The sequence below is a fragment of the Nelumbo lutea genome, chromosome 2, assembly GCF_056320005.1.
Source record: "Nelumbo lutea isolate HS-2025 chromosome 2, American lotus-T2T, whole genome shotgun sequence".
NCBI classification, from domain to species: Eukaryota; Viridiplantae; Streptophyta; class Magnoliopsida; order Proteales; family Nelumbonaceae; genus Nelumbo; species Nelumbo lutea.
In genome coordinates this window covers 64,026,880-64,040,943 of record NC_142685.1, presented here as the reverse complement: position 1 = coordinate 64,040,943, position 14,064 = coordinate 64,026,880, and the positions used below count along the sequence as shown (strand labels likewise).

Below are 14,064 nucleotides of genomic sequence, written 5' to 3'. Positions count from 1 at the left end.
CATGGGAATTTGGGCTTGGGGTGAGAAATGAGACAAGATATATTTTAGAGAAAAAACTTGATGATAGGAGGGGTTGGAGACCAAAAGATGCCTTGATGTGACCTCTTTTGTTACCTTGGTTTCACAATTTTTTTGATCAATAACAGTGAATTTTATTAAAGGATTGAAAAATTACATAGCAAAGGAGCTAAACATTCTTAACTCCTGAAGACATCTAATGTACACCCAAAATGTAAAGCAATTACAACACAACCCAAAAAATAGAGTTTCTGTTCATCCCTTGCCTAGCCAGACCATCTGCCAATGAATTTGCACTTCTCTTTACCCATGTACACTGAATTTCAATGTCCTTAGTCAGCCACTTAAATTTCCTCTTTTCATTGCTGTAATTCCAGTGCCTAGAGTTGTCCTCTTTTAGCCAGTTCACCACAATTTCAGGGTCCCCTTCTATAATCAATTTGTTAATATGCATGTCTTGACCCTTTGTACCCTTCAAGAATTGCTAGTATCTCAGCCCTCAAGGAATCTCCCACCCCAATTGGACCAGAATACATAGCTAACAGATTCCCTTTTTCATCTCTTATAACCTCCATTTTGGAGGACCCTGGATTGCCCATACTGCTGCCATCGAAATTCAGTTTCCATGAGGTGGAGGGGTCCAGCAAGAACTTGAAACCTTCTTAGCTGAAGCTGAATCTGCAATCTCCTTCCAATTTCTTAGCAACTCATCAACTGAGAAATCCGCAAATATGTCCAAAGTTTTCAACCAATGTATCACCCTAATATGAGTGACTTCCAATATTACTTCCAAGCTTTTCTCCTTATTTGAAAAAATCTGTGAATTTCTCTCTTCCCAAACAGTCCAACAAACTGTAGCTCTATCACATCTCCAAGAATCTTAGCCCTTTTTTTTTGCCAGTTAGGCATGGAAGTGAATAAGCTTTGCACATTCAATGAGGGAGTCCACCTGCACCTGCTGCCATCGAAATTCAGTTTCCATGAGGTGGAGGGGTCCAGCAAGAACTTGAAACCTTCTTAGCTGAAGCTGAATCTGCAATCTCCTTCCAATTTCTTAGCAACTCATCAATTGAGAAATCCGCAAATATGTCCAAAGTTTTCAACCAATGTATCACCCTAATATGAGTGACTTCCAATATTACTTCCAAGCTTTTCTCCTTATTTGAAAAAATCTGTGAATTTCTCTCTTCCCAAACAGTCCAACAAACTGAAACTCTATCACATCTCCAAGAATCTTAGCCCTTTTTTTTGGCCAGTTAGGCATGGAAGTGAATAAGCTTTGCACATTCAATGAGGGAGTCCACCTGCACCCAAATAGAGAAGTAAACCATTTCGAAATGACTTTAGCAAACTGACAAGAAATTAGTAAATGGAATCCAAACTCACCATCAACTTTACAGAGGCACACCAGTGAGGAGACAAACAACTATTGGGTCTTTTTCTTTGAAGTAAATCTCCTGTATTAACTCTTTCCAGAAAGGCTTCCCAACAGAAAGTCCCAACCATTAGAGGTATAGGTTGATACCACACCTCTTTAATAGGGAAAGACAATCCAACAGAAGAAGGTTGTATTAGGGATTTAAAGAATAAGGCATAGGTGAAGGAACTCGAGGCAGTGAGTGTCCAAATTCTACTGTCTAGCTTTGTTGGTTTCACAATTCATAACAAGGGAGAGGTTAGGGAGGATGTTGCCTATAGAATTAGAGCAAGATGGGTAAAATCAAGGGGTTCATCTGGAGTGGTGTTTGATCAGATAATACCATTTAGGTTGGAAGGGAAATTTTATAAAATAGCTACATAGCCAGCAATGTTGTATGAAGCCAAGTGTTGGGCAGTTCAAGAAACATTTTCGAATAATAAGTACAGGAGAGATTGAAATATTGAGTTTGGTAAGTGGGTGAATTAGAAAAAAATACGGTAAGAAATGAGCATATTTTTGAGAATCTACGAGTAGCCATGATGGGTGATAAAATAAGGTGAATAAGATTCAGTAAGGACTTAAGTTGGAGGTGAGATATGATTTGTGGGACCATAATTTCACAATGGATATGGTTCCGAATAGAGTAGGAGAACAAGATCCATCCATATAGCTAACCCCATATAGTTGGGGCAAGATTATGTTGAGTTGGGTCGAGTTGAGTATTATGCTCCTTACTTGCTTTTGTGCTTGGCTAGTTCTCTAATCTATGCGGATGCCTAGTTCTCTCATCTACTTTCCTGCAACATATCAGATATGTTTCCATCTTGGATACTGGATGAAGTTCTGGTAGAATCTTTGGTGGGGAGGCTCCCCCCTTAAGTCAATTATTTCCTAGAATCTACAATTTGTCAACCTTCAAGAACCATATTGCTGACTTTGTTTGTCATGATAACTTTGGCCTATTCTGGAATCTTGGGTTGAGAAGGGGTTTGAGAGACATTTTAATCCCTGAGTGTGTTTCACCTTATTTGTTTGTTCTTTGTCTTTAGAATGATGGGGAAGACACAGAACATGTTCTTGTAATGTGCCAATATGCTTTTATGGTCTGGGTGCACTTCTCTCTTCTTTTTGGGAGTAAAGTAGACGGCACCTGCATCAACCATGGAGCTTTTTCCTTCCAACTTAATCTTATTCTTATGCTAAATGAAGAGGCAAAAAAATCTTTGTCAGTGTACAAGGGCAGCAATTGTTTGGGGTTTATGGGGGGAAAGAAACGCTGAAATGGAGGCTGGTGCTTTGATTGACCTTGTCAATATTATAATCGAGCATTGACTTTGGCATGTGAAGATTTCTAAGGTGTTACCATGGGTCAGCTGCTGAGGATGGCAGATTGTGGCAAGGTATCAGTCTCAGATAGAGTTGTGGATTGGTCATCTCCTGAGAATGGTAGGATAAAACTCTTTGAAGGGCACAACCCTGGCAACCCAGGGGCTTCTGGTATTGGAGGGGTGGTGGGGGATAGAAACAGCAACATAGATTAGCTATTCAGACCCAATCGGGGTAGTATATCACTCTTAAAGCCGAAATGCTTGCACTTATTCTAGGGATAAAACTTATCTTTATGCTTGGATGTAAGGATTTGGTGGTGGAAGAAGACTGTTGAACTGTGATAGCATGGATGCAATCTGACGAGGACATCCCTTGGAGCTACTAGCCTTTGGTTCGACAGGCTTAAGTTTGAGCGTTGAGAATTTGGTTGAACAGCTTGTCCAAATGGATTCCAAGGTCCGTAAGTGCCTTGGCTAAATCAGGGGTTGTGTGGGACAGTCTCGCTTGGGGTACTCCTGGGTTGGCTTTGTACTTCTACCTTATGTTCTGAGGTAGGAAGTGTTTTTGTCTTAATGAATCGATTTTTCCCTTTTTGATTCAAATGAAAAAAAAAAGGTTCCAGCTCTAATTAAGTCTAGAAAGTGGGAAGGGCATTTAGTAAACATTTTTTTTATTGGAAACGGTGACTTTCATTAAGGATATCAAATTACATCTTGCATTGTCAACCACTCAATCAAAGAGTGTTGACCCCAACATGACATCAAGAATTACAGTACAGCCCAAAAAAAGTTTTCCCTGAAGGTCCCCTGTTTTGCCAAGCTATCTGCCACAGAATTTGCTGATCTCCTAACCCATTTGAAAGTTACTCTAACTTCCCTTGCCAAGCAGATTATTATTTCCCTTATTTGCTGTCTAAGCTTCCATACACCCAAACTCTTTGTTTGGAGCCATCCTATTATCAATTTAGACTCCCCTTCCACCTCAAGTTCTGAAATTTCCATTGTTTTGCAAATCTCAGGCCTTGTAGTTAGCCAAAATTTCAGCTCTCATAGAGTCTCCCACTCCTATGGGACCAGAATATAGTGCAACCATTTTGCCCTCCCCATCCCTAAAGACTCCCCCAACTCCCGAGGGTCCTGGATTACCCATGGAGCTTCCATCAAAGTTTAATTTGACCCTTTGTTGTGCTGCAGGTGTCCAAGAAGGCTGAGGGATAGGCTGTTTGGTTGAAGAGTTTGCCACTGCTGACCATCCCGTTTGTAAATCATCCACTGAAAAGTTTTTAAATAAGTCACTTTCAGCTAATGTATGACTTTAATAGCTACGCAGTCAATAATTTGTTCTGTTGTTCTTTGTGCCCCTTGGAATATTCTGTTATTCCTTTCTTCCCACAAAGACCAGAGAATGGCTGCTCTTGTTGCCCTCCACATCACTCTCCCCCTTTTCTTTGATAGGAGGAAGAAGCTTGGGTTGAAAAGACTTGTCACATATGGAGGAGAGGTCCACTTGCAGCCAAATAAGGAAGAGAACCAATTCCACACACAAGAAGCAAAGGGACAAGAAAGTAACAGATGCGTAACTGTATCACCATTTTCCAAGCAAAGGCAACAAACATGAGGGGAGAGGCAATGATTTGGCCTTCTTTTTTGTAAATTATCCAGAGTATTAATTTTCTAGAGCACCACCTCCCAACAAAAGGCTCTTATTTTTGGAGGTATAGGATTACACCAGACTTCCTTTGTAGGAAAGGAGCCTCCTGGGTTTGAGGAATGAAGGAGGGCGGAGAAAAAAGAGGCATAGGTATAGGAGCTAGAGGGGGACTCTGACCAGATTCTGCTGTCTTGGCAAGAGGCACAGGCTTAGTTCATCTACTAAGCCCATTTCATGTTCCCTTAACCCTCTCCTTAATCCTAGATCCCAAGAGTTTTCATTAACAAGCAATGAAGAAATCACTTTCCCTTTATTGAGGGACTAAGAAAAAATAGGTAGAAATCTATCTTTGAGAGGAATGTCTCCAAGCCAGATATCTCCCAGAACCAAACTTTGTTACCCATACAAGCATCATACCTGACCAGCTGAAGGAAAGACAATAGCAAATTGTGAATTCCTTTCCAAGGAGAAGTCCTTGTTGCCCTAAGATCAAGGCCAACGTCCCATCCGTTGTTTGCCATGCCATGGATGCTTACAGTGACCTTATGCCATAAGTTGTCTTGTTCCAAGGGAAACCTCCACAACCATTTACCCAACAATGTCAAGTTCCTAAGTTTAATGTTTCCTACCCCTAGGCCTCCACTATTCCTACTCCTTGAAACCACCTCCCATTTTACCAAATGATCCTTTCTTGTATCCCTTGGCTCCCACGAGAAGTCTCTCATCAGTTTTTCCAATTTATTGGCCACTTTTAAGGGGATCCTAAAGGTTGAGAGGTAATAGACTGGCAAATTAGTCAATGTTGGCTTTATTATGGTTATTCTACCCCCTAGAGAAATGTCTCCAAGCCAAATATCTCCCAAAACCGAACTTTGTTACCCATACAAGCATCATACTTGACCAACTGAAGGAAAGACGATAGGAAATTGTGAATTCCTTTCCAAGGAGAAGCCCTTGTTGTCCTAGGATCAAGGCCAACGTCCCATCCGATGTTTGCCATGCCATGGATGCTTACAATGACCTTATGCCATAAGTTGTCTTGTTCCAAGGGAAACCTCAACAACCATTTACCCAGCAGTGCCAAGTTCCTAAGTTTAATGTTTCCTACCCCTAGGCCTCCACTATCCCTACTCCTTGAAACCACCTCCCATTTTACCAAATGATCATTTCTTGTATCCCCCGGCTCCCACAAGAAGTCTCTCATCAATTTCTCCAGTTTATTGGCCACTTTTAAGGGCATCCTAAAGGTTGAGAGGAAATGTACTTTCTCTTCCAGCCAGCAAGCCTTTTTGTGAATCTTTCCACTACCGGATTCCAGAAGCTGACAGAAGTCGGGTTCCCTCCCAAGGGTAGACCAAGGTACTGTAGAGGCCACTCACCTACTTCACAACACAACAATCTAGCTAAGATTTCAACCTCTCCTCTCTCCTTACTTAGCCCTACTACACAACTTTTGCTCCAGTTTACTTTGAGGTTGGAGACCTTTTCAAACAAGGATACCACCCTCTATAAATTTGTCAATTCCTCCTTTTCTCCTTCGCAAAAAATTAGAATATCATCTGCAAATTGTAAATGAGTAATCACCACATTATTTCTTCTAATTCTCCAACCTCGTATCAAATTGTTGGCATCAGCCCTTGAGATCAAATCATTAAACACATCTGCTATTAGAGTGAAGAGGAAGGGGGACAGGGGGTCACCTTGTCGAAGGCCCCTTTTGGCTAGAGAGAAATCTCTGGCAACTCTATTAACCAAGATGGAATAATGACAGGAGGAAATACAACCCCTTATCCATTTGCAACATCTTGCTCCAAATCCTCTCAACCTTAAACTTCTAGAAGGAAATCCCAGTCCACCAAATCATAGGTTTTCTTCGGGTCCAATTTGCAAATTAGCCCTTTTTCCTTTCTCTGTTTTTTAAACTCTACACACTCATTTGCAATAAGGATTTGGTCTATGATTTGTCTTCCAAACACAAAAGCTCCTTCTTTTGGAGAGATTAAAGATGGAAGAACCTTTTTAATCCTCTCAGCTAAGACCTTGGAGATAATTTTATACATGCTACCCACAAGGCTTATGGGTCTAAAATCTTTTGGGTGGGAGGCATCTAGGGTCTTAGGGATCAAAGTGATAAAGGTGGCATTTGCCCCTGAGTTGAACTTTTCCCCTCCCAAAGAATTCAGCAAAAACTTTCACTAAATCAGCACCCACAATTTCCCAACAATCTTGGAAAAAAGCCATCGTAAAACCAGCTGGGCCTGGGGCTTTGGATCTTTCCATAGAGAATATAGCTTTTTTTATTTCTTGGACTTCAAAAGCCTTCTCCAGGGATTCCATCAATTTCCTAGGACCTCTTCTCCAATCAAAATTTTCTAGGGGCTCTCTGAGGCCTCCCTGACTACTAAAAGTACCTTCGAAGTGATCCACAAAAGCCTGTGCTGTATCCTCCTCCCTAGTTAGGGTTTGTCCATTCCACACTAGATGAACAATAGAGTTTCTTCTTTTTCTCCCATTTGCTACTAAGTGGAAAAAACTTGTATTGCCATCACCTTCCTTTAGCCATCTACATCTAGACTTCTGTCTCCAACTAATCTCCTCTTTCCTCAAAATCTCTTCCAGCTCATGCTTTAGTCTCCACCTCTTAGATTTCTCTTCCTCTCTTATTGTCCTTTCCCCTTCTAGCTCATCTAATTCCTCTATTCATTGAAATCACCCCCCAAACACCATGGGCCCTCCCATAGACCTGCCAATTCTTCCCAGAAATCTTCTCTCTCCTTGTAAGAATTCGGCCCATAGACATTGGTTAGAACCCAAACAAAACCACTGTCTTTCTTTTTATCTTGATTGAGACTGAAAAGTTTCCTATTAGTTCTTCCATGCACTCAAAATTATCGTTCTTCCATGTGATGATTCCTCTAAAAGATCCCCAAGATTGTGAGAAAGCCCAGCTAATTCCCCTAGCAGTTCAAATCTGTCTTGTCCACCTCCTATCCACATCCATCAATTTGGACTCTTGAATCAGCACAAAGTCTGGCTTCTCCTTTCTTAACAGCTCTCTTATTGCTCTTCTTTTATTTGCTCTTCCCAAATCTCTTACATTCCACCTTAAAATCTTCATGTAGAAACAAATTAAACTCTATCCCCCTTTTTATTCACACCCTTTGCCTTACCTTTTCCTATCTTTTCTCCCAATGCTCCATACACTACATCACATCGCAACCTCTCCACCTCAGTTAGCTTCTTCTTCCTTTCCTTGTTTGAGCCTCCTGTATTCTTGCTTCGACCCTTTTACTCACTCAGCTTTTCCTTTTTGACTCTTTTTCTAACCCTACCTTTCCTATTATTTTTTTTGACCCTTTTTTCCTTGTAGTCAAAGCTTCGAAATCCTTCCTCACCTCTTCTGGCCTAGAAAGAGGACTGTCACCCTCCCCACCCTTTCTCCTAAAGATCTCCAAAATCATCCCCCAAATTCTTTCACCTTCTTCCCCATCAACTGTCCGCATCTCATCACTACCCACTACTTTTGTCGAAGCACCAGTGGCAAACTTGGATGTCGGGCTGGTCTCCCCTGTGAGCAAAGGACTAGAAGAAAGATTAGTACCCACAAAAACCAAAGGAGACATCATACCTTGTGACTGAGAGGGAGACACACTAGGATTGGGAGAATTCTGGTCTTTGAGACTTAGCCTTTTGCCGGGGGTATGGGGTCTGTTGTTGCCTTGCCGAGAGTCAGTGGGAGAGTTCTACTACTACCAGTTCCTTCTTGTCTTTGATCATGTGCGTTTTTTGGTTTTCCGTCCCTTTCTGACTGAGTTTCTCCCTCCACCGAAGGACTTGCCTTTTCCACCGACATTGCCCCTACTTCCAATCCATTAAAATGCTAATAAGGCTAGTCCGTTCGCCTCCATTGAGTCCATCAAAGCTTCTGATTTACTTTCCACACTTTCTAGGCTAGGGGAAGCTGTAAAAACTTCATCCTTTGTATTCTCTTCATCGCAGCTGATCCAATCTGTATCAAACACATCGTCCTTTTCCCTTTGCCGATCGTACCTTGGGTTTGGTTTTTCTGGGCTAATAGAGTAGGAAATCAGCCTGGGTTTCCATGTCCATACTACTCCTGCACTGTTCTGGTCTCGCTGCTTTTCCAGTTGGTTTGTCTTGGGTTGGGACGAAGATAGACCGGGAGAAGCATCTGGTGTCGCTCGATTCCTCCCTCCTATCACATGACTTTTTAAGAAGTCACATGACCTCCTCAAGTTTGGTCCACCTTTGTTTGCTGGCCCAACTGGATTCGGCCCAGTTATTTTCGGCCTTAAAGCTGGGCTTTTTTATCCGGACCCACGTGCCCACTTAAGGGCCCATGTGACTGTTTCAGCCCATTAGCTTGCAAGCCTGTTTCAGCAGCTGCCCCCTTCGAACCACAAAAGCCCAATGTCCAGCTGTCTTTCTTCAGATTTTGACGCAACCACCTGGGCAAACGATCTGAATTTAGCCGTTGGGGTTTGAACTCCTAAGCCTGATTTGTTGATAAATAGAGGAAGAACTTTCTGTCTTCGTCTTCTCCAGAGTCACAGTTTCCTTGCTCGTGATACTTTTCTTTTCATTCTGTCGTTGCCTTTGACTGCGCTGAGCAGGTAGACTTGCCACGTCATCGTTGTCTTCCTCAGGACGTCCTTCCTTCCACCACTGAGCTTCAAAGGACGTAGTAATCCATGCTTTGTATTCCACCGCATCTGTGTAAACTTCCAGAAGACGAGGGATTAACTCAGGTTTTGTTCCTAGTCGGACTATGGCTGCTCTCTCAAATCATCAGCAACGAAGTCTAGCAGTTCTCCTCCACAAAGTTTTGCAATTTTTGTAAAAACTTCCAAGTTCCAGAGATGAAATGGCAACCCTAGGATTTTCAGTTCAATATCCTTTATTGGATCGACAATCTTTTCTTTAGAACAGGGAGACCACTTCTCTACTATCACCATGCCTTGCTTAGTTTTAGCCGACAAGTGTACATCCACCTGCACTTCTTCAGGTAATAATAACACTGTTTCTTCCCATCGAAAGGTTTTATTACTACCTTGCCTGAGACCTTTAGTAACTGTTTCACTTCTTCCCCTAGGCCAGTCCAATCTCCTACAATTCCTTTTGCTGAAATAACCACCCTGCGTTCCCAGTCTTCTTTGGAGGTGTTTACCCACATTTAAAGCTTTCCCACATGTGCAGCTAGACATACATCTTCTACTTCCTCACCCAGCATTTCATCTTCGCTCCAAATCTCCTTCTCTTTCAACGTTTTTTGTTTCTCTTCTTCATTTGATATTTTTTCCTTCCCTTTTCTGCCTTTCAAAGCTGTGTTGGAGAACTCTTGAATTGCTTGAATAACCTTATCCCAGCCCGAGGCCTTTCTTCCTTCCGGGAAACAGTTATATTGTTTCAAACCTTCACCAAAACACTCATATATTCCAACGTTCCTCCCCTTTTTATTCTCTCTCCTTTCTGCAACATATTTTCTTCCTACTTCAGTACGGTAGTTTTTTTGTGCTTTCGCCTGTGAAGAGTTCTTTGCATCTTCTAGCACAACCCTGAACCAAAAAACAGTTTTTTTGGAAGGACGAGGGAAGCTCTTCTTAGTTCAACTATCTTCAGTGCTTGGGCTCCCCTAGTCCACACCTCCTCCATCACAAAGGTTTTTGCTTCGACTTTCAACATTATCCTCCACCTTCTTTCCGGTGAGAACTCCTCCATCTTTTTTCTTTCGTGAAATAGTTTCTTCACATGCTCAGAAGACAACCATCTTCACCTTCAGACATTCTCTTACCAACTTTTCTTTTTTCTTGGTTAACCAACCTGTTAGGGCATTTAATAAGTATCCTAGCCTAGTGTTAGAGGTTCAGGTCTAACTGCTCAATCCCAGTGTTAGCATCCTAGCCCGAAAGTCCAGAATATTTCTCTATAACGTATATATAAAACATTAAAACTCACATTTTGTATGGAAATAGATTTATGGATAGGTGAGATTGGGTTGGCTCAGGCTAACCCTTTTTTGTGTGTGTGTAAGAGGGCTCCTTACCCAACTTGACCAGGGATCCTAATTTTGTAGTCCAGCCTGGAGATCAAGCCTATTCTGTGCAGAAGTTCAGGATGGGCTGGAGAGGTTTAGGTTTTGTTGTCAAAACAAGACCAATGTCCACCCAGACTTGGCGGTACTTCGAACTTCTTTCGGATTTTTCAGGCTTGGAAAATTGATCTTGCCTAATTGATACATCCACGCCCCCTTAACCATCTATATTAATAATTCAACTTGATAAGTTTATTTTTGGTCTCTCTCTTTCTCTGGGAAAACTTATTTGCTTATACAGGTTTTGGTGAACTGTTTGCGATACTATCTACGAAGGCCTGAAACTGACGATGATAGTTACTGACACCCGGCAGAGGGAGAACGTGATGACGATATCGTGATTCACCCAAATCGTGATTCACCCAATGGTAAGCCACCTTTTGAGGTCTCCAGTATTGTGTCGAGCCAAAGTTAATTGTTACCCATCCTAGTGTAGCTAATCTTATGTTAGCACTGTCTGTATTCATGATACAAGTTTGGAGTTTGGGCATGCAGTTGATGTACCACAATAATCTCTCTGTTGTCTATGGTAATCTGTATATAAAAATGAAACGTTGGGCCAATATTTCTAATGGTTGGACTATTGCATTATCAGCATTACTGGTTGGGTAGGACTTTTTTAGCAATAAATTTGAAATGCCTTTATTTCTGAATTTGACCCCTCTTTTTACTGAGGGTGGAAAATGCAATTTAAATCAAGGTTCAAACTATCAGAATCATAAGTGTATTGAAGAGGCAATTTTAAGAGATGTACGAAATAACGCTTTGGATATGGATATAGATGAAAAATCGAGATATACATGTATGAATATATTTTGAATATACATGGATATAGATGAAAAATCAAGATATACATGTATGAAAATAATTTAACCATACAAAATTATATTAATAACAATAAGTATAGGTTTTATGTGACTATAAATAAGTTAATTAAACATAAAGAAAACATACTTTAAAGGTATATGATTTCTATTTAAGGTTTACAATTGGGAATCGTGGAAAAAAGATAGAAGAATATATATAAATATTTGATAGGATTTGATTCATTTTAGTAAGAACAAAACAAATAAGATTGATTATGTATCACAATTTCATCGAAACGTTTTTTTAATTTATTTATTTTGAGAGCCCCACACATTCGGATGCCCTTGCTTGAAAACTGATCCACACAGTAGCTATCTATACAATGTCATAATCGGTCATATATATAAATATAAAGACACACACAGACACACACAGACACACACACACACATAATTAAGTATATGTGTTGCACGTGAGAAATTTTTCTTCATATTAATTATTTGAATTTTAGATATACCATAGTTAAGTTAGAAATTGAAAATTAACAAAAGTAACAATGTGATTAAAAATAAATTTAAATGCGTGTAGCAAATAACAATTATTATTATTGTTAATTTGTTATTATTATTAATTTTTGTTTTCCATTTCTATCATAAATAAAAATAACTTTTATTTTAACAATTATTTTTATTTAATATGATGAATATATAACATTAGAAATGTTCTCAAATGTTTGTGATAAAATTTTGTACATTTTCATTTTTGGTGTTTTATCTTTTTTCAAATATTTATTATTCAATTATGACATCATGGGTTTCTTTGAAAAGTTGGATCATTGACCAACCATCTAGATAAGAAAACAACTTTGCTTTCTAATTAGTTTAAAATTAGTCTAAGGTTGGTCCAGAAACCAACAAAAATTTGATAACCGACTTTACATTTCAAATTATAAAAAGCCTCGCTATGTTATCAGAGGCTTATGTAGCTGTTGCCAACATGGGACTGTTAATCCATGTTGGGCACTACAAAAAGATTATATCAAATTTGCCCTTTAATGCTAGGTAATTGAAAATAAAAAAGGGTTTTTAACTTTTTCCTATTCCCTCCTTCCTCTCTATCTCCCTCACACTCTCTCTCTCACAATTGTCTCTTTACTCAACGATTGTGTGATTTGAAAATAAATAAAAATGTTTTGTGGTTTCTGTATTTACATTCTCCATATCAATTTCTCTCATTCTCTCCATACCTATCATTCTCCCTTAATTTCTCCCATTCTCTTTCTCGGTCGATTTCTCCTTGTCCCTTAATTTCTATCGTTCTCCCTCAATTTCTCTCCCACTCCTTCTCTCGTTTTTTTTTTTATTTATTTTTTCTTACACACATATATGATATTAATCAGATTGTATAAAAAACCATGAGACGATCTTGGTATGGTTCAAAAATCATTACACCAATTTGATAACAATTTACAAGAAACTCTTGGCTATGAAATTTACACCAACGTGATAGAAATTTATAACTTGATTGTACAAGTGGTTGATCTCTTTAGTTCTTTTATATGGTCTAATTAATATTGTATAAATTTGTAAGGAAAAAAAACGAGAGAGGGAGCAAGTGAAAGACTAAGGGAAAATGATAGAGATTGAGGGAGACTGAGATATTGAGAGAGAGAGAGAGAGAGAGAGAGAGAGAGAGAGAGAGAGAGAGAGAGAGAGAGAGAGAGAGAGGTTTCGATTTTGCCACAGACTGAAGTTAAGAGGGTGAGAGAGACAGAGAGAGCGGGAGATCGAGAGATGATTGTTTGAGTGAGAGAGGAGGGAAATCGAGAGACAAATGGGGTGGGAGAGAAACTGAAAACCTATTTTCGATATAGGCTTTTTGCTGTGTCCAACATGGATTATGAATAGAGGTGTAATGTGGGTGGCCCGTGCAAAAGGCGGCTCGTACAGTGTTGGCCCGCGGGTTGTGTCGCCCTCTTTGGTGGAAAATTTGGGGGTCAGCCTGACATGGCCTGGGCCCGTGCCGTACCGTGTTGTGTTGTGGGCTTGGGTTGGGTTGGCTCGGGCTGTAGGCCGTGCCGGGCTTGGCCACAGGGCGGGCCTTGGGCTTGGGCGGAACCAAGCTACACAGTTTTTTTATTTATTTATTTGTTTTTTTGAAAATTTTGATTTCTTTTCTAAGTAAATTGTAAAACTAAAATATTTAACTTTCCTTTGAACTTTGAGAATTGAGAACTATTTAAAAATTTAAGAAATGAGAAATCTAAGTTATTTAACACATAAATGAAAAAGCAATATTTAACCAAATTGAAATAAGAATGATGGTAACAAATTGGAAGAAAAATAGAAATTTTATTTCATTTAAATTTGAATGATACAAATTACAAATACAATAATTGGATCATTGGATACTTGGATGAATGAAATATGAAAATGGAATAATTTAATAAAATATAAAAAATACAATATAGTTACAAATTGAAAATACAAAATTACATTGTAAAAAAATTTTACAAAATCAAATAAATTAAATAAAAATAAAAAATTTTACAATAATTTAAAAAAATAAAATTTTTATATAAGTAAGTAGTCAATTTCATGAATCATGACTTTCATCATTTGCTTCAGGTGAAGTATCCGATGTAGTATCATGCCCTCCTTTGTCTTGTAATCTATGCTTTGCATCTAGCCAATCCTTGAAGCAGATGCACATCTTTATGCTTTCATCG

At 39.5% G+C, this 14,064-nt stretch overlaps 1 protein-coding gene across 1 annotated transcript in view; it reads left to right on the top strand.

Moving 5' to 3' along the window:
• The window catches only part of LOC148871188 (ACT domain-containing protein ACR12-like), a 28,915-nt gene extending 17,789 nt beyond the window's left edge, over positions 1-11,126 (top strand). The window contains exon 10 of the mRNA XM_088969245.1: positions 10,771-11,126. Within this exon, the coding sequence (XP_088825371.1) occupies positions 10,771-10,833 (63 nt within the window). The 3' untranslated portion in view covers positions 10,834-11,126. The remainder of the gene's footprint in view (positions 1-10,770) is intronic.
• The last annotated feature ends 2,938 nt before the right edge of the window (positions 11,127-14,064 follow it).